This window comes from Sceloporus undulatus, chromosome 6 (assembly GCF_019175285.1).
Source record: "Sceloporus undulatus isolate JIND9_A2432 ecotype Alabama chromosome 6, SceUnd_v1.1, whole genome shotgun sequence".
Lineage (NCBI taxonomy): Eukaryota > Metazoa > Chordata > Lepidosauria > Squamata > Phrynosomatidae > Sceloporus > Sceloporus undulatus.
This window is the reverse complement of record NC_056527.1, coordinates 362023-387789: the sequence shown is the minus strand read 5'-3', so window position 1 is coordinate 387789 and position 25767 is coordinate 362023. Positions and strand designations below refer to the sequence as shown.

Below are 25767 nucleotides of genomic sequence, written 5' to 3'. Positions count from 1 at the left end.
ACCATCGAAGCGTCCCTCCTCTGGGCATCTCCAGAAATCCCCACCAAATGCAAACCCTTGCCCCCTCGTAATCCCATTGCAGACCAACACTCCCACACACATGCACCAGTAATCCCAGCTCCTTATCCGTGGAAACAGAACTGTGCCCTTCTGCCGGCACGCTTGGCCAAAGGCCCTCCTTGGATGCCATCTGGGGCCACCTTTCCTGGGTTTCTTTTCAGTAGTTAAAAGTCCCCCCCCCCCACTCACACATCACCACTTTCCCAGCTAACAAGAGTCTTCTCCCCCCCCTCCCACTGCCCCACTTCTTACTGGGCACTAGGGAGAAACCCACATTTCAACCCCATGAGAACCTTGTCAGCCCCCTGCTTCCTATGGGATGCCCACTGGGGCTGGCGAAAGGTTCCCTCCAAACATTCTCTTCCTGTTTGGAGTTCTGGACAGCTACTGCCTGCCAGGGGATTTAAAAGGGGCAAGGAGGCATGGTCCTGCAATGCCCGCTGCCCCGGCCCCATTTTAGCCCCCTTCAACCATCACATGAACATGCCCCGGGGGCTGAGAAGGAGAATGGCACAAAACCAGGCCTTTCAGGTCAAGCATAATGAATGTAGCAGCGTTGGTCACGCGGTCGGTTGCACTCCTTCTGTTGTATTCAGGATCATCATCGTGTATATTTAGAAGCCTTCCACTGAGGGGCAGGTAGGCCCTTCCATCTCACAGGCAGACCCCCACCCACACACACACACACACACACACACTTCTGCTTCAGTGGGGCTCATGGGTTCTTTGTGGCAAGGCAAATGGGGACAGAAGCACAGGATTGGGCAAATATCCCCTTTCTATGTAAGGGAATGCAGGGTCTGAGGATGGGGGTGGGGGTTGCCAGCTGCATGTGGGGCCCCGCCTGAATGTGGACCATTTGCTCATTGCAAACCTCGACAGGCCAGTGGGTAGCCCCACTTGTTCAGCCACCACATGGTTTAGCAATGTGATTTGAATCCTTCCGCTGCCTTGGTCCACCCCCCCAGCCCTTGCCAGTCAGCCTTGGGCCAGTCTCCCACTCTCAGCCTCTCCCCCCACATCCCCAAAACGGGGCAGTGGGGAACTGTCCATAGGGCTTGCCTGTCCATAGGGAGCCCAGAGGAGACTTTGCATGGAAAAGGCAGACTAATAACAACACATGAGCAATAACTATTGCTGCCAGCTTTCTGGTGGAGGGGGATGCTGTTTGGGGAGGGCTTTTCTTTCTTGTATTTGTGTGTGTGTGTGTGGGGGGGTGTTCAGTATTTTGTGCCACCCAAATATGTGTTTTGGAGTCGAGCTCCCAGGGTCTGGTTAGTTTCCCACCCTCCCCGTCTCCAGTCCTGTCCCTGCTCCAAGCTTTTCCTTAATTTGGAAGTTGGCTGCAAGAGCGGCAATTGGGGGGGGGGCACTCCTGTCTGGCCCAAGTGTCTGATGCTTCTTGTCTCATCGCCTGGGATGGCTGCAGAAGGGGCTCCAAGATTAAAAAATTGGGGTTTTTTTGGGGGGAGGGTACAGAGGTGACCAGTACGGATGGGCAATGGGCACTGGTGAGATGCCAATTCTAGCCTGGCATGAGCACCCCAGCTGTGGGAAGGGAAGGGGGGATTGGCATCTACCTGGCCAGCAGTAAGTCCAGCCTTGACTTGGGGGGAGAGGAGGATGTATGGAGGGTGGGTTTGGGCAGCCCGGATGCAAGGATGGGGTGGGCAGCTGGACTGGTCATCTGGGGGGAGAGGAAGCAGGGAGGCTGCAGCCTCAGTGTTTGGTTGGTGTGAAATTGGTTTGGCAGTTCTTTGGTCAGACTAATGACCCAGAAATTTATAGAGTTGGAAGATCCCAAGGACAGAGGATGGATGGAACGCAGGTTGGAGAAAGGAGAAGCTGCCTTTTGCTCTTATCCAGGGGCCATTGCAGCCCAAAGTGTTGGGGGCTATGGCTGGTAGATGGATGGAGGCTATTCTCTCTACTCAGCAGCAGCATCTTTGGCCCAAAGGTCTGGCAGGCCAGAAATTTGGGGTTCAGGCCATGAGCAGCATCAGCCCACACCTGCTTTTCCCCAAAAGAAGAAACCTCTGATAGATGGTGGGCTGTATGAGATCCGCCTTTGCCTGCATTGATTCTTAGGGGTACTTTAGGTGGATTTTCTGCACTGGCAGAAGCGGCTTGGAGTAGATGACCCCCGGGGTCCCCCTTCCCAATGATTCCAGAGTCCAGCCTCTGCTCCAGTGAGGATCCAGCGCTCGCAAGAGGCAGGAACCGAGCCCCTGTGAACGCTCTCCTCTGGTGCGTCAGTGTTGTGTGCATGCACTCCCAGGGATCCTCCGCTTGCCATCAATCTCCTGCAGTGGCTGTCTCCTCCTTCCCTTGCTTTGCCCCCCCAGCACACACTTTGGGGGGGGGGCGCAAATGCCACTCCTGCAGACACACACACACATATCCCCGGAGGGTGTGCCTTCCCCCTTCATGGCCCAGCCAAGCCCTGTCTGAGTTTTTGAGCAAAGGCAAAGATTTTGACCCAATTTGGTGCCCAGCTGGGGCCAGTTAATTTTAGCACCAGGTCCGGTGGCAGGGTCAGTGCTTAGGTAACCAGTCTGCCCCCCCCCTGCATCCATCTACTGGACATCTGACTCTCCACCCCAGCTAAAAATGGGATGATGGGGAAGGAAAACGTTGCTGGAGCTTAAAGAGGCAGCCCAGCTGGGAGTTTCCCATCATGCCCCACCCCAGGACAGCCATAGATGGGGGCAGGGTCTTCAGTGGGTGAGGGGTGTCTGTCCTAAAGATGCACCTGGGTGGGACCTTCACAAGGCCAAACCTCCTGGCCATCATAGGGAACCTTGTGTGCTTGGAAAGATGGAACTCCCTGGCCTCAGTTTGCCAGTCAAACACTGTGCCCATTGCACCTCTCCTTCCTGTGCAGATGCAGGGTTGGCTATGCAGGTTGATGGGTGCTTGTCATGCCACCAGCCTGTGGGGCACTCAAGTCTCACTTTCCCTGCTGCAGAAAGCAGCGTGCCCTTTGCCTTGGAGGGTGCCAGTTATGAAGGAACGCCAGAGAGGCACTGAGCATCCCTTTGACTGTTTATCCCCTGGCTTTCTGGTGTGGCTTCTCTGGTGAGGGAGGGTCTGCTGCATCTCCCCTTTCCTGAGCTACTGGGGCAGAGGCAGCTCAGGAAACACACATCTTTATGCGTCTCTGCACACCTGAGGGTCCAGAAGCCGCAGGACACTCTGCACATGCCCCAGAGCCCCAGCTAGTAAGGATGTGCTGGGGTATCTGTGCAGCTGGGGGGGGGGGCACGGGAATCCAGTGAGGCAGGCAGTGTGGGGCTGTGCTGCTGCTGTGAAGATGCATGGCCTTTTCGCCATATCACAGTGGCCTTTGGCCATATGGGAGGGTCAGAGGATCAGAGTCCTGCTTTGAAGAGAGTGGGGTAGAACAAAGCATCTCATCTTCTACAGCACATGCCCCTTGGCTCACTTGCTTGAGAGATACAGAGGAACTTGCTCTGCTTAGGGTTGCCCCTTTCTCTTGCTGGCGTGAGGGTCATAAAACCATAGAATCTTAGGACTGGGTCCCCAAGGGCCATATTATTATTATTATTATTATTATTATTATTATTATTATTATTTATATCCTGCCTCTCTACAAAAAGCAGTCGGGGTGGTTTAGTCTAACCCCCTTCTGCCATACAGGAATATACAACTAAAGCACTTGGGGAGAGGCCCACCCAACCTGGACTGCAAAGGAGGGTCCTTCCCCAACTTCCCCATATCCTTCCCCAACTGTAATAATAATAATAATAATAATAATAATATAAATATGTATAACAAACCACCAAACAGGGATCCCTTTATGGGGCTGACCCCAATGCACAGCATGAGTGTGGCAAGCTTTGGAAGCTCCTCTGGCCTCTTCCTATGGCCAATATGGCTGCCCCTGATGTTTTCTCCAACTGTGGTGCCCAGGAGAACTGGGCAGGGGACTCTTGCGGGGGGTTCTGCCCGCATTGCCCTGCCTTGACCCAGGGGTCAAACTATGGGGCCTCTGTGTGCCCCCCGCTGGGCTGAGATCTGCCCCCCACCCGCCTTATTCACCCATGCCAGCCCATCTGTATTGGAATGTACTTTCCTGCAATTCATTAGAAACTCAGGACAGTAGGAAAGATTGCTTAATCTCACCAGCAAAGCAAACATAGTAGAATACAGTATAGGTGAGCAGGAAAAAACTAGGTCCACTTAGCAATAGCAAGTACATTTTCTATACTGCTTCTCAGTGCCCTTAAGCACTCCTAAGTGGCTTACAAAGTGGAAGCTAATTGCCCCCAACCATCTGGGGATTCCTGGGAAGGATGCAAGCCTGAGTCGAGCCTGAGCCCTTTGGCTGGGACTGGACTCACAGACCTATGGTTTTGTGGGTGAGTGGCTGCAGGACAGGCAGCACTGAACCACTGCGCCACCTGGGCTCCTCTTCATCTCCCAGCCTCACGTTTCTCCCAATTGGTTAGAGTGAGAATAAAGCACGTTTACTTACAAAATCATGTGTATGAAGATATACAAAGGCCAACTTCATGTTGTAAAGAAGAGGAGGTAGAAAAGTGGACTCCATACGTCTTCAGAAAGTGTCCTTCCGCCTGCAAGGGAAGGGATGCTCCTCCGGATTCTCTCTAGGGACAAATGGTAAGGTGTGCTCTTAGTAAACAGCCGTCTCCATTTATTTGCCTCATCAGCAGCATTAGCTCAGTTTCTTCTGTTTGTCGGTTCTCTGGGTAATTTTGACTTTGTGAGGCCAGAGAATGGTGCAGGTGGTACAGCTCTGTAGGGTCTCAGTGAGTGTCTGGGAACCTGGTCTGGAACTGTTCTGTCTCCGCAGCATCCTCCGGTCCAGCCATCAGCTCAGCATCACCTGCATCCGCTCCTGAAGGTGTAGAGTCAGCTTGTAGGTCTTCTCCGACAGGGACAACAATTTGTTGATCAAGGAACGAATTGCATCTTTCTCTTCTGAGAAGCCCAGTGCACCATCTTGTTCTTCTATGGCTTCAAGGATAGTTCCTCTTTTGTCTCTTTTTCTTCTTTGTTCGTTGAAATGAAGGACATGTCTGAAGAACTCTCCACCAGTTTTCAAGTTCATCACTTTGTATCCTTGGGATGCGGGTGCGTCTCCAATGAAGATCTGGTGCCTGGTTTGCGCCTCTTTTGTGAGGGCATGTAGGAGCAGGCAAGACTGCCCAAAGGTTTCATGTGCTTCAGGTCTGGCACTTTGCCATGCCACAGCTGGAATGGCGCCTGCGTAATGCCTTTGGCTGGCAATCGATTCTGTAAATACATTGCCATCATGACTGTGTCGCCCAGAAACTGTTAGGGAGACCTGCGTCTGCTGACAGGCACCTGGCCGTCTCTAGGAGAGATCTTAGCCTTCCTTCTGCAAAGCCATTTTGGGAAGGAGCCCAAGCGACGCTCCTTCCGTGTTGAATTCCACGTTCTGCTAAGCAAACATTTGCTCCCGCCATCCGTCTGGATAGCTTTTGGTGTCTTCTCAAATGTTGTTGTCATCATCATCACACCATACTTTTGTAGCATTTCTTGTGCTTAGGAGGCAGGTGACACAAAACTTTGAACAGTCGTCCGTGAAGATCAGTATATATCTGTTTCCAGCTCTTGAGGGTACAGAAATCGGCCCAGGAATGTCCGAATGTCCGAGTTGAAGAACTTGACAACTTCTCTGTTCAGGACTTGGTCAAAACGAAGGACTCCCTGCCTTTGTCCGAGTTTCCAGAGCCTTGGGGCCTTATTTTGATCTCAGAAGCCAGGTCCTGGTTTTGTAGCTGGAGAATTGCTTTGGTGCCACGATGTCTGTCCTCATCCATATTCCCTTCTGGAGTTGAAAGGTCTACTTCATAGATCCCATTGCGTTCAAAGGCTTGTGCAGCATATGTGACATTGTCTTTAGAAACTCTGCATTGTCCTCCTTTGAAGGTGATTTCGTCTCCTCTGTTGCCTAGAGCTTCCTTGTAGGTCAGGAACATACAAGGCATGGTGGAGGGTGTTTTCCATGACTATACCATTTGGCACCTTGCAGGACAGTTGAAGAGTCCCTTTGCCATCAATATTCAGATCCTCAGATCCCCTGCCCTCTGTATGGTCCCTGTCACACTTCTCTCAGTTTGGTCAAAATAGGATGGGCAATTGGTGGAATGACTTGTGCAACCTGAACTGATGATCCCTTCCTCTGGGCTCTTTCCTGGAGGGATCATTCTGCCTTTGGGCTGGACTAGGGTTCTTGGGGGGGGGGGAGGGGGCCGTTCCTTCCCTGGCCTCCGCAGGACTGATCCCCCTTGGAAGGAAGGCAGGGCCAGCCTCCCAAAGGCGCTTCGTCTGGCCAGGCTGCTTGGAGCCCAGCCTCCGGTTCATCATCGCAGCAGAGAGCAAAGGAGGCTGGCTGCCTTCTTCTTCCCCGGCCTCTCCTCCAGCCTCACGGTCCTGGCCTTTGAGGAGAGGGACTCGAGGCCTGCTCTGGGGTCCATTTGGCTTCCCTTGCCCTTGGGCCTCCGCTCGGAGGAGCTGCCGGGAGAGAGAGAGAGAGAGAGAGAGCCATCTCCCCTCCAAAGGCCCGATCTCTCGGGGAGAGAGGGGCCTGGGAAGGAGGGGGAGCTGGAGCAGGGCTCTCCTCTCCCGGCCGAGAGCCAGCCCCGCCGGGCCGAGAAGGCGAGGGAGGGAAGCCGGGAAAGGGCCGGAGAGCAGAGGGCGCCCCAAATCCCTCCCCAAAGAGAGCCAGAGGGGCCCCTTTCTGGCCCAGCAGGGCAGCCGAGGAAGGGAAGGGGCTCCGGGCGAGAGGGGCAGGCCGGGGAAGCTCCCCGCCCCACCGCCTGGCCCGGCCTCGGCCTCGGCTCCTCTTCCCGGGATGCTGGCCTCTCTGCTGCAGCTGCTCCAGGAGCTGCCCTCCTCCTGCTCGGACCCCGGCGGAGGCGGAGGCGGAGGCGGTGGCAAGGGCAGGAGCGTCCTGCCGGGCTCCCCCTCGGCTCCCCCGATGGCCGCCCTCTCGCTCTGCGGCACCTGCCTCCGCCTGGGCCGCCAGCCCAGAGCCCCGGCCAGCAGCAGCCCCCGGCAGAAGAAGGTAGGGCCCTGAGGTCCAGAGGAGCAGGAGAAGGGGCCACTGACGGGGGGTCCCCTTCTCTCATCCCCCCCCCAAAATCCTCTGGAGCCCTTCCTCTCCTTTGGGACTCTGTCCATGCTCCGGGGCACTTCCTGGGGCGCAAGGGCTGCCCTTCTCCGCTGGCTCTCCGGGTCTTTCCTCGCCTGCGGGCCTTTGGGGCAGGGAGGGCAGCCGCCTCCTCTTCCTCCTCCCCCCCAACGCTAGATCCCGGGCCCGAGAGGGGGAGGGGAAGGAAGGGCAGCCCCGTGCAGCCCACTGGCCTCTGGGCAAGGGGGCTTTCTCCTGCCTGAGATCTCCTTCAAGGGGGTGCAGGAGAGAAGGAGGGTGCTCTGCACATGCTCAGAAGCATCCATGCTCTGGTGCTGGACATGGCTAGTCCAAGTGGGTTGCAGACTCCCATTGAGGTTGACTCAATTGGGCCTGAAGGGCCAGTCTAAGACCCTTTGCCCCCCACTCTGGGCTGCCCTTGTCCTGACTTTGTGCCCAGGACACGGCTGGGTTGGGCACCTGAGAGGGCCTCCATTGGAAGCTGACCAAGTACCCCTAGCATGAAGGGGCCCTTGGCAGGTGACTGGTGTGGTCAGGCTGGGCAGTGCCAGGGTGGACTCTCCTTCTTTGTGACTTCCTGGATGGCGGGAGGGGTTGGACTGGATGGCCCTTGGGGTCCCTTCCACCTCTGGGGTTCTCTGGTTGTATCTATGTATTCCTGCATGGCAGAATGTGCCACGCGCGGGCGTTCGAGTCGGGGTCTCTCTGCCAAAGGGGAGGCCTTGGGGTGTCCCTCCAACCTGTGTGCCCTCAGTGCTGGTGGTGGTGAAAGACACTCTGCACATGCTCCAGGGAGTGCTTTGCCCTTAATTCCTGCTTCACCCACCCAGATGCCTCTGGCATTATGCTGAGGATGCTTTCCATTTGCTGTTTTCCCTGGACTGAGTGGCCAGGCCTTTGGAGCTGCATGAGGCTGAGAGACAGGCAGCCTCTCCGTCATTGTGTTATGGCTTTGGCACCTTGAGGAGGGGTCCTGGCGCTGTGCCCCCTCTTGATCCACACACTGGGGCATGCGTGGCCCAATGGGGCTGGGGGGTGGAAGTGAGGCTGGGAGCCAGGAGGAGCCCTCCCTCCCTCCCTCCCTCCCTCCTCCACAGGCGCATTGGGCCAGGCATGCTCCAGTGTGTGGGTCAAGAGGGAGCACAGCGCCAGGACCCCTCCTCAAGATGGGGGTCCCCCCTCTCTCTCCCTGCTGGGCCTTGTCTGTCCTGGGAGGACAAGAGAGGAGGGGGATGCGGCAGCCGCCTTGTGAGCCAAAGCCACGCGCAGCTTGTCAGAGAGGATGAGGCACCCAGGGACGGATCTTGCCCACGGCCAGATTCACTCACGCTTGGCCACGCAGCGGCTGCTCCCTTGGCTTGCTCTCCTCATTGGTAGAGAGAAGGAGGAGGGAGTGCGCTGGCGCATATGTGCATGGGAGTGCGTGCACGCTGGATGGGGGATGAATGCCCCCCTTGTTCCCAAGGAGCCCCACCAGGGATGGCCTCTGCTCCCCTTGGAGAGCAAAGAGGCTGCCAGGCAATGTTGGGAGGGGGGCTGGGGTCATGCCCCCTCTCCACAAACTCCTCTGCCTTCCTGGCCTTTGGACTGATCCCAAGAGGGACCCCAAATTCCCCCCTCCCAGCCCACAGAGTCCTCACATGAGCTGCAAACACAGGTCCAGCAAAATGGGGGGGGGGCTGCCCTGGACCACTCTGGCAGTGACATCACAGAGCGGGGAGAGTCAACCCAGACTGATGGAGGCCAGTGTTTCAGATCTATAGGCTAAGAGGGGAGGCTGACCAAGCCACCCAAATCTAGGGACTGGGGCCGCTATGGGGTCTTTCCTTACACCTGAGTCTAGCATCTCTCCTGGGAGGGGGGCAGGAAGGGAGCAGCCCCTCTCCCAAATCCAAGACAGTGCATCCTGCATAGAGGTGGGTGTCGCACCTGAGGGGATCCTGCCCAGCAATGGGGCTTGGCAGGTGGTTTGCTTTGGGGGGGGGGGCTCTTTTCCTTCACCTGGGCACTGGGGCACACCATGGCACTCCCTCCCTCCAAGGCCTCTGTCGCATCTCATACAGAGAGAAGACTTTGGCTGGACACAGCCTGCTTTTGAGGGGAAGGGGACAGAGTGCCCAGGAATTTGGCTTGCAGGGGAGGAATGATGGCAGCCTAGGGGTGCCCCTTCTGCATGCCAGCAAAGGCAGGGTTTGGGTTTCAGTAAAAGGGCTGCCCTCTGTGTGGGGCCCCTCCTGACCACAGCCAGCCCTCTCACCTGCCCTCTGCCCCATGGGAGTGGGGGACCTTCTAGCCATCAAGGGAGGGGAGCACAAGACAGACCCTCCCTGAGAGACCCATTTAGTGCTGGGCTGGAGCCAGCATCAAAGAACCCAGCAAAGGTGCCCAAAGCCTCCCTGCCTCATAGGGATGGCGTCCATTGGGTCATCCCCAAGGAAAGAGGAGGTGCATGGCACTCATCCGCAAGGGGTTGTATGTCTGCCCTCCTCTTGCGTGAAGACTGCAGTGGCCGGACAGACTAGTCAGACTGCCCTCCCTGTGCCATTGCGTTGTGTTGCCCACCTGTTTTAATGCTTCCATCACTGCCCTTGCGCTTAGTAAACGAGGGACACACTCCTCCAATGTCTGTTTTGAAAGAGCCAGAAGGTGCCTCCGTGACGTCACTGGCCCCCGCCATTCAGAGCTGAGCGTGAGCCGCTCTCTTTGTGCTGCAGCGTATTTGGCTGATCTGGCTCTCAGCGAGAAGGGAGCCTCTGCCACAAGAACCTCCTGAGTGGGCTTCCGCCTTATGCCAGCTGCCCAGATGATGAGTATCTGATGCTCCTGAGTCCCTCACAAGAACGGCTGGGGAAGGGTCTGTTCCTGAGACCCTGCGGAGCCACGGGCTGCTGGCAGGCAGAGTAACCAGCCCTGGGGCTGAGTAGCCCATCCTGTGGCTCCTTGTACAACAGTTTTATGGGTCCCCATGGCTGGGAGTTGGTGGTCTTTCCCTGGAGGAAGAGGTCCAGGCCTCTGAGGAGCTCTTAGCCTCAGGACCCGGGTAGAATGGGGTGGCATCCAGAATGTGTGCATGCTGGAGATGATCCTGAGGTCCAGGAGGTGACCCTTGAGAGCTGCCTTTGGATGAGTTCAGCAAAATGGAGAAGGGGGTCAGGATTCCTTGGGGGAGTGGGCATGGTGAGTTGGCGTGGCTCCAGTGACCACAGGGCTGGACACAGGTGCTGACCTCTTCCTCCCTCGCATCCCCAGGTCCTGTCTCTGGGCGCTGATGTCCTTCCGGAATACAAGCTCCAGGCCCCGCGGATCCACAAGTGGACGATTCTTCACTACAGCCCCTTCAAGGCGGTCTGGGATTGGCTGATCCTGCTGCTGGTCATCTACACAGCCATCTTCACCCCCTACTCTGCGGCCTTCCTGCTGAACGACAAGGATGAGCCGGCACGGCGCTCCTGCGGCTACTCCTGCAGCCCCCTCAACGTGGTAGACCTCATTGTGGATATCATGTTCATCATCGACATCCTGATCAACTTCCGGACCACCTATGTCAATGCTAACGAGGAGGTGGTCAGCCACCCAGCCAAGATCGCCATCCACTACTTCAAGGGCTGGTTCCTCATCGACATGGTGGCCGCCATCCCCTTTGACCTGCTGATCTTTGGCTCCGGGTCTGAGGAGGTAGGACATGTGCCCCCCAACCTCTGGCCTTGCAGGGTGGGCAAGGCAGCCCCCTTGCCAAACAGGTCTTGGGATTGCAACTCCCATTGGCTGTCATAGCTCCAGGGCTGGTGGGAGTTGTGTGCCACAACCATCTTCATAGAGTCATAGAGTTGGAAGACACCTCCAGTCCAGTCCAGTTCAACCCCCTTCTGCCATGCATCTTGCAGGCTTTCCTTGACCCACCCTTGCTTCCATGCGCATGTGCATGTGCCATGCATTCCACTGTCCCCTGAATCTGGTGAGTCTTTCCTGCTTGTTTGCAAGGCCAGCTGTTTCTTGGATGCCATGGGATGCCCACAAACATGCTTACTGCTGAGAGGAAAGGCACCAGCAGTAGATGCAAGCAGCTTAGCTTCTGCCTGTTAAATGCTCCCCCTGTTTACTGTGGCAAAGAAGGTTGTTGTCAACAGCAGAATGACAGACAGAAATTCAACAGGTGCAGACTTCCCATCATGGCAGCTATTGGGAGAAGGGGTTCTCTCTGTCAGGGCAAAGGTTTGAAGTGCGTACTGTGCTTGTGAAGCAATGCAAGGTTTCCTTCAGAAGGAAACCCTGGTGGACAGGTTCAATGCCTGTCCTGCAGCCACTCATTCAAAACCATAAGGTTGCGAGTTCAATATCAGCAAAAAGGCTTAAGCTCGACTCAGGGTTGCATCCTTCCGAGGTCATGAAAATGATTACCCAGATTGTTGGGGGCAATTCGCTTACCATTGTAAACTGCAAGTTCAGTATGAAGTGGTATAGAAATGAAGCTGTTTGTTTGCTTGTTTGAAGGGAAGGAGAAAGAGGAAAAGGGGGATTGATATCGAGTCCCAGGAGGAAAGAGCCCAAGGTATGTTGAGGGGTGTCATTTACGTACTTAGGGCACCAAAGCATAAAACTCTGGACAGCCTCTCCCAGAAGTTTCATGCATTTGTTAAGTAGCGTGGTGAACAGAGCCAATTCCTGAGGGATCCTCAGGCCAACAGCCAAGAGGTCAAGCAGGAGTCCTGGTGTCCTCTTCTCGGTCCGTCTCTCCAAGAAGAAACGGAGTCACTGCATGACAGTGCCCCCAAGTCCCATCCCAGAAAGGCGGCCCAGGAAGAGACTGTGATCGATGGTAATGAAAGCTGCCAGGAGGTCCAGCAGAGCCAACAGGGACACCCTTCCTTTGTCTAGTTCCCTGCGGAGGTCATCCACCAAAGTGACCAAGACTGTCTCTGTCTCATAACCAGACCTGAAACCAGGTTGAAATGGGTCTAGATAATATGTCTTGTCCAGAGCTGGGGGGCCATCATTCAGAACCATTGCCTAAGAATGGAAGATTAGACCCAGTTTGGCACCGCTTTTCAGCTCTGCTCTGGACCACACAACATACTGCAACTCCCAGAATTCCATAGCCTTGAGCCAGGATGCTGAAAAGCGGTGCCAAACCGGGTTATTTCTCCAGTGTGGATGCAGCCTTAGTTCTTGCAGATTCATACCCATGGCCTCCTTATTTTGCATGCGGTCTTCCTCTCTTTCTCCTTCCCTCTACTTTTCCTAGCATTATTGCCTGTTCAAATGCATCCTGTCTTCTCGTGACGCAACCAAAATGCGACAGCCTCAGTTTCATCCTCTTGGCTTCCAGGGGGGTCTCAGGCTTGATTTGTTCTAGGACTCATAGCACTCTTCTTCTACATCTCAAACAAATTTCCTTTTCCTTTTATCCGTGTTCGTAATTGTCCGGCTCTGGCACCCGGACGGGGCAACGGGGGACACAGTTGCTTGTGCAATTCTAACTTTTGTGCTCAGTTGTATATGCTCTTTAGGAGCTTTTCTAGTTCTTTCATAGCTGTCCTCCCCATTCTTAGTCTTCTGATTTCTTGGCTGCAGTCTGCATTCAGATCTATATTTGATCCAAAGTATAGGAACTCTTTTGCTATTTCTATTTCTTGGTTGTCTGGACTGAATCATGAATATCTTCATATCTTATTAATATTAGAGACTGACCAATAATTATCCCAAATGGTGGGATCCGAGGAGGGTTTTTAAAATAATGGTGCTCGGAGAGTCTCCTTCAGGAATGCTGGAACTCTGCCTTGTTTCAATGGGGCTTTAAGCGTCTCCTTTGCCTTCTCTCGCTTTTTTAATAAGCCAGGAAGGGCAAGGATCTAACCTTGACATGGAGGGTTTCACCTCTCCAAGAATCCTGTTTGCATCCTCAGGTTGCACAAACTGAAAGGTCTCCATTGTCACTGGACACGCAGGGGCCAAGTTACATCCACTGGATCTGTATCCATTACAGCATCCAAGTCAGTGCAGATCCAAGCGACTAGATCTGCAAAGCGCCAGGCAAGATGTTTGAAGTGGCTGTTGAGTGGATTTTTCTCTCTTGGGCTTGTGTGTGAAAGACCCCTCTGCTGGCTGGCTATCTGCAGAGGCAATAGAAGCAGAGAAGGAGTTAGACTTTGCTGCCTCAATTGCCACAGCGTAGGCCCTAAGATAGGCTTCAGCCTGTCTTTCATCAGGTGCAGTCTGGGTTTTCTACCTCTCTCACCTTCCTTCTCACTTGTTTCATCCCCAGCTCCTTGGAAAACCAGGAGCAAGTTTGGCTCCACTGCATGAGAGGGAGTGCCTAGGAGTAATTGTGCCCATTTCTCCATCCCAGAGGTTGGCCAAGACTTTGACAGGATCGCCTGCCAAGGTGGCAGGAAACTCCCCAAGAGCTGTCAAGAGTCCATCCAGATCCATAAGCCTCTTGGGGTGGGCCATCTCCATGGGACCCCCACCCCTGCAGAGGAGATGAGTCCCAGTAAGCCTAAACCCCACCGGCAGGCGATCTGTCCATGACAAGGGAACTGTCCATGCCTTCTTCACCAGCCTGACATTCTCCACCACCGGCGTTTTCAGACCAGGGCTCCTGTTGCCAAGGCAGTCCAGGTGGTTTGGGCTTCTGCTGCCCCTGCCCTGCTGCCCGCCCAGCCACATTCGCCCGGCACGTGGCAACTGCAGGAGCCTGGGAAGAAACTGGGTCTGGTCCTGAGGGAGATACCACTTCTTTCATACCAAGGCTCTCATGCCAAGCGCAGGCAAGCTGGCATGGGGAGCAGGAGGAGAGGGACCCAGGTGTGCCTGCAGGGGGGGGGGGGGGGTGAAGGTGCTTCCATGGAGCAATGAGGAAGCAAGAGGGAATGCCATGGGGAGGTCAGTGCGCTGGGCAAGGTCCCCAGCTGGCTAGCCCAAATCCCGAGAGTCAGCGCAGCATGGCCCCTTGACCCATCTGGACCAAGCCAAGAAGACCCTTTCTGGCTGGAAGGGAGATTTTAATAAACTTAAAGAAATACTGGGGGTGATCCCATGGTCAGCAATACTAAAAGAGAAGGGAGCTCAAGATGGATGGGAGTTTCTTAAAAGAGAGATACTGAAGGCACAATTTCAAACAGTTCCAGTGAGGAAGAAAAACGGGAGGTGTCTCAAGAAACCAGGATGGAAGACTAAGGAACTTCCAACGGAGATGAGTTTGAAACGGAAGATGTATAAGAAATGGAAAAAGGGGGAAATCACAAAAAAGGAATCCAAAGAAATAGCAGGCATTTGTAGGGTAAAGTCAGAAAAGCTAAAGCACAGAACGAACTCAGTCTCCTGCTAGAGAGGTTAAGAACAAAAAAAAGGGCTTTTTTGGATATGTCCCAGCAAAAGGAACGCGGAAGGGCCACTGAATGGAGAAGATGGCAAAATGCTAACAGAAGACAGAGAAAAGGCGGAATTCCTCAACACCTTCTTTGCCTCAGTCTTCTCAGAAAAGGAAAAGGGGCTCACCTGAAGATAATGGAGCAGAGGACAGAATCAGTAAAGAGATAGTAGAGGAACACCTTATTAATCTAATGAATTTAAGTCTCCGGGACCAGATGAACTCCATCCAAGGGCATTAAAAGAACTGGCAAATGTAATATCGGAGCCATTGGCCATAAGTCTTTGAGGACTCCTGGAGAAGAGGAGAAGTCCCAGCCGACTGGAGGAGGGCAAACGTTGTCCCCATCTTCAAAAGGGGGAAAAAGAGGATCCCAACAATGATCCTCCAGTTAGTCTGAGATCAATCCCAGGAAAGATTCTGGAGCAGATCATTAAACAGAGAGTCTGTGAAGATCTAAAGGCAATGCCATCATCATAAAAAGTCAACATGGGTTTCAGAGAAAGAGTCATGCCAACAAACCTATCTCTTTTCTTATAAAGTTACCATCTTGGTAGATGAAGGGAATCTGTGATGTATAGATCTTGATTTCAGTAAGGCCTTTGACAGGGTTCCCCATGACATTCTTGCAAACAAGCTTGTAAAAGGTGGGATGGACAAAGTAACTGTTACATGGATCTGTAATGGTTGACCGCCGAACCCAAAGGTGGTCAACATGGCTTCTTTCATCTGGAGAGAAGTGACCAGTGGTGTCCGTGGGGCCCTGTCCTGGCCCAGTTTCCTATTCAACATCTTTATCAATGACCTGGATGACAGAATTGGGAGCAGACTTATCAGATTTGAGATGAACCCAATTAGGGGATAGTTAATACTCCAGAGGACAAGGTCAAGATTCAAAATGACCTGAATAGACTAGAAAACTGGGCCAAAGCTAAGAAAATGAAATTCAACACGGAGAAATGTAAGGTATTGCACTTGGGAGAAAAAAATGCACAGATATAGGATATGGGGGAACCTGGCTAATGAGAGACTATCGTGTGAAAGGGATTAGGAGTCCAATAGACCACAAGTGAACATGAATCAACGGTGTGATGCGGCAGCTAAAAAGGCCAATGCGATTTTAGGCTGCATCAATAGAAGTTAGTGTCTAGATCAAGAGAAGTAATAGTGCACTGTATTCGCTTGGTCAGGCCCACCTGGAATATTGTGTCCAGTTTTGGGCACCACAATTCAAAAGGACATTGAAAACTGGACCATGTGTCCAAGGAGGGGACTAAAATGGTGAAGGGTCTGGAAACCATGCCTATGAGGAACAACTCAGGGAGCGGGGATGTTTAGCCTGGAGAAGAGAGGTTAAAGTGATATGATCCCTGTTTAAATATTTGAAGGGATGTCATTTGAGGAGGAGCAAGCTTGTTTTTCGCTGCTCCAGAGAACAGGACCGGAACAATGGATCCAAGCTCAGGAAAAGAGTTTCCACCTAACATTAGGAGGAATTCCTGAAGTAAGGGCTGTTCACAGTGGAATGCACTCCTTCCTGGAGGGTGACTAGAGTCTCCTTCCTTGGAGGCTGGATGGCATCTGTCATTGGGGATGCTTAGATTTGGATTTCCTGCATGGCAGAATGGGGTTGGACTAGATGGCCCTGCGGTCTCTTCCAACTCTATGATTCTATGAGAACCCAACCTAGGCTCTCCTGCTGGTGAGATGAAGGGAAGAGATGTGCCATGTGCTGCTCCCTGGCTTTTCAGAAAGTGGGCATTTCTGTGTGCAGCTGAGCCGAGGGGTTTGGATGGTCTCAGCAGTTCTCAGCAGTGTGTATTGGGGGAGGGGCAGTAGGGAGACTGGAAGCGGGGCTCCCACGCCTCCCCAGAGAACAACACCCCAGGCGTGGAGGCTGCAGGAAAGGCCAGCAAGGGGAAAGCCCTTGAGGGTGGCCTCTCTTTCCAAGGCTGGGGGGCTGCTCTGGATGCATCCGGTTGTGGGAGGGCCCTGTTATATTTTAATTGATCAATCAATTAAAACCAATCAATTATCAATTAAAATATACATTCCAAAGAGCAACCTTGATTTTGACATTTTGACAAGAAGTACTATGCCATTGTATTAATGCGATGAATGTAGTGGAGTCCCTTCCTTAGAGGTCTTTAAACAGAGGCTGGATGGCCATCTGTCAATGGGGATGCTTTGATTTAGATTTCCTGCATGGCAGAATGAGGTTGGACTGGATCAGGGCCTGCGGTCTCTTCCAACTCTATGATTCTATAGCATCCTTGGATTTTGGTATCAAGTGGGTCTTGGAACCAAGCCCCAGCAGATACAAGGGCCCACGGTATGTAGATAAACACATTTAGGCTGTGCGTATGTAATTTAAAGTTATAATTTAATCACAATCACTGAACAAGGACATTCAATAATATACGGAAATTATGATTTACAAGTAACGTTAGTATAACAAGTATGACTGGGGATTCTCTATGGTGTGTTATAGGGGGAGGTCAATGGGTCAGTGACGCCATCAGTTACTGCATCGGGTGACACCAGCCCTAAGGATGGACTGTCCTTCTCTGGTGTTTTGCACCCTGTACTGGTGTGAATATGTTGCAGTACATGGAGTGGGTGTGCTGCATGGCCTCATGGGGCCCCATCCTCGTCCCTTGTCCCGTCATAATGAGCTGTATCCGAAAAGGGTGGCTGGTGTCTTGGTGGGAGGCCAGGGTGGTCTGTGGCTCCTTGCTTGGCGCTCCCAACAGCCCCTGCTCCCCTTCCTCTGCAGACCACCACCCTGATCGGGCTGCTGAAGACGGCACGGCTGCTGCGTCTGGTGCGCGTGGCCCGCAAGCTGGACCGCTACTCTGAGTACGGGGCGGCCGTCCTATTCCTACTGATGTGCACCTTTGCCCTGATTGCGCACTGGCTGGCCTGCATCTGGTACGCCATCGGGAACATGGAGGGCAAGACCATCGGCTGGCTCCATTCGCTCGGCAGCCAGATTGGGAAGCCCTTCAACGACTCAACGCCTCACCTGGGACCCTCCATCAAGGACAAGTACATCACGGCCCTCTACTTCACCTTCAGCAGCCTCACCAGCGTGGGCTTCGGCAACGTCTCCCCCAACACCAACCCAGAGAAAATCTTCTCCATCTGCGTCATGCTCATCGGCTGTGAGTGGCAGCCCAGGGGGCAAAGGGGCATGGCTCTGTCTGGGGCAGGGGCACATACGCACACATACACATACACACATGCAAGGGAGCATAGGTTGAGACCCCTGACTGCTGGGTGCCCATGTTCTCTCGTCTAGCCCACCTTGCAGGGTTCTTGAGAAGACAGAATGGGAGCAGAGAGAGGACAGCATGCCCTTACCTGGCCTCAGTGGAGAAAGGACCAGTTAAAAAGGAAAGAGTCCGGAGGACCCGGGTTCAAATCCTTACTCTGCTACTAGGTGACCCCAGGCAGGTTCCTCCACTGAATGATAAATATTGCAAATTCCTAAGAGAGGGGCACCGTATCGGAGGCACTGTGCTGTCATGGTTTGAGACCAGGGTGCAGATCCTCACCTAGGAAAGGCCTTTTGTAACCACAGGAAGGGTAAGCCCACTGGGTGACCTCCAGCAAGTCGCAGTGGCAAACCTCCTCTGATGAAGTCTCACTAAGAAAATCCTAGGACAGGGTCCCATATCTCAGGGTTGACTTGAAGGTAGGAGTCAGTATAGTGCAGTCATTTGGAACAGGACTCCAAGAGACCAGGGTTCGAACCCCACTGGGCAACCTTGGGCAAGTCACACTCTCTCAGTCTCAGAGGGAGGCAAGGTAAACTTCTGAATAACAACTCTTGCCAAGGAAATCCCGGGAAAGAGGTGCCAGACGAAGTGGATTGGAGGCACATGACAAGCAAGAAAAGAGCCCTTGTGCATTTTGGGCAGAACATAGAATCATAGAATTATAGAGTTGGAAGAGCCCACAAGGGCCCTGATCAAGCCCAACTCTCTGCCATGCAGGAACTCTCAATCAATCCCAGCAAGGGGGGCTGCCCTGGCACAAGGGGCCCACTGCTGAAAGACTGGGCAGCAGAATCTCCCCTGGTTCACTTTGCAGACTTGTTCTGCCCTTTGCTGGGAACCACCAGCAACAACCCACAAAGGTCTGGATTTATGGGTCAGCCTGTCTTGAAACTACTGTATGGAGGAGGATCTGGCAAGTGGTGCAAGGGCGCTTGCCAAAGATCCTTAACCTCGGGAGGGAAACAGTCCAAGACCAGCCATGGCCATCGCACTGGCCCACTGCCCACTCATGTGCCCAATTATGCACACGCAGGCCCAGTGTCTTCCAAAGAATTCAAAGATATAGCCCTGTTAGTCTGTAGAATCAGTCTGTAGAGAGATCTTGCAGCACCTTTGAGACTCACTGAAAAAAAAGAATTGGCAGCATGAGCTTTCCTAGACTTCAGTCTACTTCCTCAGATGCATTTAGATGCAACAACAACAACGTGTAGAGAGATCTTGTATCCCCTTTGAGACTCACTGAAAGAAAGAAGTTGGCAGCATGAGGGGCTTTCCTAGACTTCAGTCTACTTCCTCAGATGCATTCAAGTAATTTGAATTGACATTCTCATATACCAATGGCATATATAGGTCCGTTGGGTTTCCACTCCACCAAATGCATCTCAGGAAGTAGACTTTGGTCTAGGAAATCTCATGCTGCCAACTTCTTTCTTTCAGTGAGTCTCAATGGTGCAACAAGGACTCTCTTCCAAAAACCCCCCTGCAAGCCAGAGATGTCAGGAACTGAACCCGGGGCTGTACAAATGCCCAGCCTGCATTCTTCGAGTGTAGCCCCACGCACCCCTTTCCCGCCCCACAGAGCAAAAGGTGACCCCTGCTAGAAGCTTTGCCTGGCTTGCAGACTGTATGGGGGTCCCCAGACCCCTTCTGTCCCTCCTGTTCATCACTGCTGTTCTGTGCCTTCAAGTTGTTTCCAACTTACAGCAACCCTACGAGAAACCTATCATGGGGTTTTCTTGGCATGCTTCTTCAGAAGGGGTTTGCCCTTGCCATCCTGTGAAGCTGAGAGAGTGTGACTTGCTCAGCGCACCCAGTGGGTTTCATAGCCAAGAAAAGAGGATTCGAACCCTGGTGTTGTTATTATTGTTATTATTATTCTACTTTATTTATATAGCGCTGTAGATTTACACAGCGCTGTACATACAAACAATAAAATCAATAGAAATGAAACCTGCCAGTGGTGTAATGCTACAAAATACATATAAAACAAGAGAGATAAAATAAGCAGGCAACAAATTAAAAACATCAAATATCAACTCAGATATCTGAAAACAATCAGATAAACAGTCACACAATGCCTGGGAACGCACCCAAATTAAACAGCAGCGTGCTTTACGAAAACCCACTTGTGCCAACCACAATGTCCCAGGGCTTTGCCTTGCTTTTTTGGAGCAGGACCAGGCTCTAGAAGCCTCCAGAAAGTGAATTTCTGCTGAAACAATCCCTGCAGCGCCACTCACCTCAGATTGAGAAAAAGTAAAGCCTTCCCTGAAAAAACCCTCTGACCTCTACTGCCAAAATTCAATGGCATGCAGAAGCGGGAGGTGGGCAGCCCCATGGCAGGTGGGTCAGGGGTCCTCTGGAGAAGCACACCCCTCTCCCTGGTGCTTCCAGGCATGGGCTTTGGGAAGTCCAGAGGCAGAGTGTCCCACCGGACACTTCTCTTGGGTCCTCCTTGTTCCAGTCTGGCCTTTGGCTGGCAGCTTTCAGACTTTAGGGGTGGCACTGGAGATTTTGGGGTGTGTGGAGAGGGATAGAGATGCCTCTCTTGGGGGCAGGAGTGGGGCATCGCCTGGCCCAGGATGGAGAGCATGGTGCTTGCATGGCAGCAGGCTCTTCCCATGGCCAGGGGTCCAGGTGGGTTAATTGAGAGGGGCAGGAGGGGCAGATCTGGGCCGCAGACCCCTCCTCTCATTGGTCTCCTCCTGTCACCCCCTCCCCAGCGCTGATGTACGCCAGCATCTTCGGGAACGTCTCAGCCATCATCCAGCGGCTCTACTCCGGCACGGCCCGCTACCACACCCAGATGCTGCGAGTGCGGGAGTTCATTCGCTTCCACCAGATCCCCAACCCATTGCGCCAGCGGCTGGAGGAGTACTTCCAGCACGCCTGGTCCTACACCAATGGCATCGACATGAATGCGGTGAGTCTGCACAAGTGGCACCTGGGTGGCGGGCAATGGCTGCTGCAAAACACTTTGGACACTTCTGTATGAATAGCACCTTTGACTGTGGGTATCCGATGACCTGGACGTTGTTGGACTGCAGCTCCCATCAGCCTCTGTCAGCCTGAGAGCTACAGTCCAGCACAGTTAGACTGATACAATTATTATTAACCTTTATTTATAAAGCACTGTAAATTTGCACAGCGCTGTACATACAATCTTTTAATTAGATGGTTCCCTGCCCTCAGGCTTACAAATAGAGTTATAAATAGAGATGCAAAGGCCTGAGGTTGGGGGGGGGGACTAGGGGGAAATTGTGGGGGGTATGTTTTCCCTGTTTTTTCTGAAGCATTTTTCCTATACAAATGGGGGGAAATGATGGGCGCAATCTTTTCTAAGGATGGCTAGAATGTTCCCAACAAACTCTCCGCATATTTCCTGCCCCAAAATCGTATCTGAAATCTAAGAAGAAGGTTCTTATGTAAGACCCTGAACGGTGTTAGATCATGACTATTCCTGTTCTTGGTTTCCTTTTTTTATGGCGAGGAGGAGCGTGTTTGTCTGCCTGGCACCGAGAGGCAGGATTTAGTGAGAGGATGGGCTTCAATCTCTGGAGGGGAGCAATGTAAATATAAATATAAATAAATTATTATTATTATTATCATTATTATTAATGTGTCATTTCCCCCATTTTTCTGGAACGTTCAGTTTTTCCCCCCAGGAAAGGGTGAAACCTTTGCTCCTCTCCATGGCTTCAGGATTTCCAGAAACATTGCATCTCCAGTCCCAAGCAGTAAAGGAATAGAGTGAGGTCACTGAGGCTAGAAATGCATGCGCAGTGTGGCCTTTGGGGGAGCATGGGACCCAAAGGACCTCTGAAGGTGGGACTAGGCCCAGAAACGGCCAGAGTGAGCGTCAAGTGTCCAGGGCATTAAGAGCAGAGCAATGGAGGCATCCTGCTAGCGGCATGCGCAGGTCCACAGCAACCTTGTAGCTGCACATTTTGGTATCCTCTTCCATCATCACCCACAACCCACTCTAGGGTCACTGCAGAAGCCTCCTCCATGGCCGTCCCTTGACTGGTGAGGGTGGGAGCGGGGCTGGAGAAGCATCTGGCTCTGGCCCCATTGTTGGGATATAGAGTCACAAGGAAAATGTTCAGTGTGGGTTTAAATAGTAACCAGGCATTAAAGGGTGACTGTGAGCCATAATGATTAGGCATTTAAGCAGGAAGCAACCTCAAGAGATAGTCAACAAGGGCTGAAGAGACCTCTAGAATGCCTCCAGTCTGAAGAGTCACTCAGGAGGGAGGCTGGGTCCTTTGTGGCACAGAGGGAGAGGCAAGGCCTAGTAGGCCTCATGGAGCCTTGGCTAGAGTAGTGACTTTGAGCATTCTACCCCAGAGAGGGTTGCTACTAGTGTGGGTGGTGGAGGGTGTCCATGTATATAGTGTTGCACACAGTGGAACTTCTTCTAAGAATAAAAGCCTCATCTGAGAGAGGTTTACAGTGTCTCTTTGCTCACGAAGAAAGGAAGAGGTGCTTCTCCAGCTCACAAGCTGCTGACTACGGTCACGAAGGTGGAGAATCTGGCGCCAAATGGCGTGTTCCCTCATGCGCTGCGCAACATCAACAGCGTTTTAACACCCGTAGCCATGACAGGGAATGACTACATTGTCAGCTGGGTTTCACTGGTGTCCTATGGGAGCCTCATTAGGTGCTGTAATAGTTTTGCCTCTGACTACAGGGCCATAGCCAGACCCTTCTCCAATCCTCCACCTTTCTCATCAGTCATGGAATATCAATTGGGGGGCACAGGAAGGTCAGAGGGTCAAGGAATGGCCAGCCGTAGCATAGCTCCACATGCAGAACTACTGCACTGGGCTGGACTATTGCGGCCACAGGTGGACATCCTTGCTTGCCAGTTGGCCTCAGGCCACATTCTTGTAATGGAACCTACTTGGCCAGGTTCTTGGGAAGATGAAAGTAGGAGTATGAAGAGAACGGCAGACCCTGGGCAAAAGGCAGGGTAAAAGTGGCAGGGATGGAACTCCACAAAGGCCATGCCCTGCCCTTCTGGTTGACCCTAACCCTGCGAGGGAGCCCTCGGTCCACTGCTCTCCGCAGGATGCCTGGCCAGAGAGTGCCCCTTCTGGTGTCCCTCCTGAGGGTCTTCCTTGCTTCCCCTGCCTCAGGTGCTGAAGGGCTTCCCAGAGTGCCTCCAGGCAGACATCTGTCTCCACCTGAACCGGAGCCTCCTGCAGAACTGCCGGCCCTTCAAGGGGGCCACCAAGGGCTGCCTGCGGGCCCTGGCCATGAAGTTCAAGACCACCCACGCTCCCCCGGGGGATACCTTGGTCCATGCCGGGGACGTCCTCACCGCCCTCTACTTCATCTCCCGCGGCTCCATCGAGATCCTGCGCGGCGACGTGGTGGTGGCCATCCTAGGTGAGATGGGGAGGAGCATGGCGCTTGCCTATGGACTCTGTTTGGGATGGTGGTCCCCAGCAGAGGAGCATCACAGCCCTTTCGCTGAGGGGCTCCAGCCTCCCCTCACAGCCAAGGGGAGAATTGGGCACCCAAAGAACTGATTCTGACCAGATTGTCCCTGCCAATGCTCCATTTCCCCATAGATGCTACACGGGGCCCGTGTCTGGTGTGCATCTCCCACCGGAAGATGGGCTCCCATGGGTTAAAGCGTACAGAAGGAAAGAAAGGAAAACAAAGCCCATTCTCCCCCTCCCAGGGCCTTGAAAATGTTGGAAGGAGTCTGCTCCCGGCTCTCAGATCTTTTCCCAGCCTCAAACTGCAAAACCAGTGCAAAAAGTCACTCCTATCAACGAACGCTTCCTTTGCCACTGGAGACATTTGGCCAGGATGCTAAGGACTCCAAACCCCATCTAGAGGCACAATTCACCACCCCCTCCCCACTTTCGTTGCCCACCTTGTAGCACAACTCTGGCACGCGCTACATGTGTTGAAGCCACAACCCAAGTGAGCTGAGCGCTGCACTCTCCCTTGCCAGGAAAGGCCGACAAGCCCCAATTCAAGGGTCTTTTTCTTTTCTTTGAGGGGGGGGGCACAGATTTTGCAGATGGGGGTTTCTCTTCTCTCCCCATCATCCCCATCAGTCTCCTTTCTGCCAGATTTCAACTGCTGCAAGTGTGTGTGTGTCTATTTAAAGGTCCCCTCCTTGGCTCCCTGGTATGGCCACTGACCACTTTGTTCTGGCCAGAGACAGAGAAAAGTCCTTGTGTTTCTGTCTGGGGATGATGGGGAGAGTACTCAATGGCAGAGAGAGAAAGGGTCCTTCCCGCATCTCTTCTGGCTCTCAGCACAATGGTCCATTCAGGTTTTGATGTTCCCAATGCTGACCAGAGAGGAAGGTGTATCTGCTGCCATTTTAACTGCTCTGGCTCAGTTCTACAGAATGCTGGGATTAGGACTTTGGGGAGCTTTGTAGAAGGGAATTAGCAGAATTAGAAGCCACCCACCCCTTGAGGATGGTGTCCAGAGCTTCCCTCTGCCCCCTTCTTGAGCCCAAAAGGGGCCTGGCTCTTGGGGAGGCTTATGCCCACTGGGTTCCTTGCCGCCAGTGTGACTGCTCCAGGGGTCTTGGCCCCCTGAGTCTGGCCTTGCATTGCCCTCCAAGCAAGGGTCTCTTGGGCTCCACTTTCTGGCACGAGGCTCCCTTGCAGATGGTCAATCGGGTCCCTCGCGTGGCTCTCGTTCCAACAGGAAGCCTTGGCACAGGGTCCCAGGGGTTCCTTCCTCTGGTTTGAGGATCAGGCAACCGCTCTGCTCTGGCCAGTCTTTTCTCCCTGGGACAGCGGTGTTCAGAGTCACCAGCAGCCAAGACACCTAATGGGTTTGCCCTCAAATCCAGCACAATCTTGAGAGACACAAGGTCATGAGGCATTTGTCTGTCTTCCCAGCCATGCCTCTTTCCCAAAAGTGGGGCACCCCAGTATATTTATAGTTGCTGCCTCTGGGACCTTTGGATCCTGCCATTGATCAGGGCGTTCTGATTTATGGTCGCTCCTCCCTCGCCATGAAAGAGAACAGAGGCCCAAATCCACATGGAAATACCTGGATGGGTTTTATTCCTGTAGGACTGAAATGTGCCCAGATGCTGCAGAAGCTGAGCCTCGAAGGAAGAAGTGCCCAAAATTATGAAAGAGAAATATAACACTGCAACCTAGTCTCCTGCAAAGATTTCCTGACAATCCAACATTAAAACCGAATTAAACTCTGGGTGCCCCCCCACATACACACACACTGGGTCTTTGGATGTTGTGGGCGTTGATTCTGCATCCACAAAAGCAGAAGCCTTTTTAGACCCTCCAGTGCATTGGAATTGGTCAGCCAAAGCCCCAGGTTCAGTACAAGTTGCTTTTTAGAAACTGTCCAGAAGAGAGTAGAGTGGTGTGTCTCCCCTACCACCCACCATGAAAAGGGAATAACTGCTCCCCTTTGCCCAGTTTTTCACCCTGGTTGTGCCTCAAATCACCCAGTTGTGGGTGGCTTTGCCCCAGGTCAGCAGGGGCACACCTGGCTAGTAGCTTTTGCTTCTTGTTGGGCATCCGTTGGATGCAAATCCACTCTTCAGGACCCGCTTCTGTTGGGGTTCACAAGACCATAGTGTTGGAAGGGGCCACAAGATCATCCAGACCAGTCCTATGCCACAAAGGAACTCCACAGCTCAATCTTCTTGGTGATTCCCGCATTGTGTTCCTGGACTTGTGGCAGCTGCACCAGAATCCCAGTCGCAGAGAAGGATGTGGGGCACAGGGTGCTTGGTGTCCCTTGTTGCAAGCGGTGGCCCTTATTTAAGGGACAAAAAGCTTGTCCTGTGTGGGCACTGAAGAGGATGCCAAAAATCCTGCATGTTCAACTATTGGTCAGACTCACAGCCTCCAAGATACACATCAAATGTGTGTGTGTGTGTG

The 25767-nt window shown here is 53.1% G+C and overlaps 1 protein-coding gene across 1 annotated transcript in view; it reads left to right on the top strand.

Moving 5' to 3' along the window:
- Positions 1-25767, top strand: part of KCNH2 (potassium voltage-gated channel subfamily H member 2) — a 91656-nt gene that overhangs the window by 57353 nt on the left and 8536 nt on the right. Inside the window, exons 6-9 of the mRNA XM_042476709.1 lie at positions 10475-10900; positions 17371-17758; positions 20599-20798; positions 23014-23266. Of these exons, the coding sequence (XP_042332643.1) occupies positions 10475-10900; positions 17371-17758; positions 20599-20798; positions 23014-23266 (1267 nt within the window). The remainder of the gene's footprint in view (positions 1-10474; positions 10901-17370; positions 17759-20598; positions 20799-23013; positions 23267-25767) is intronic.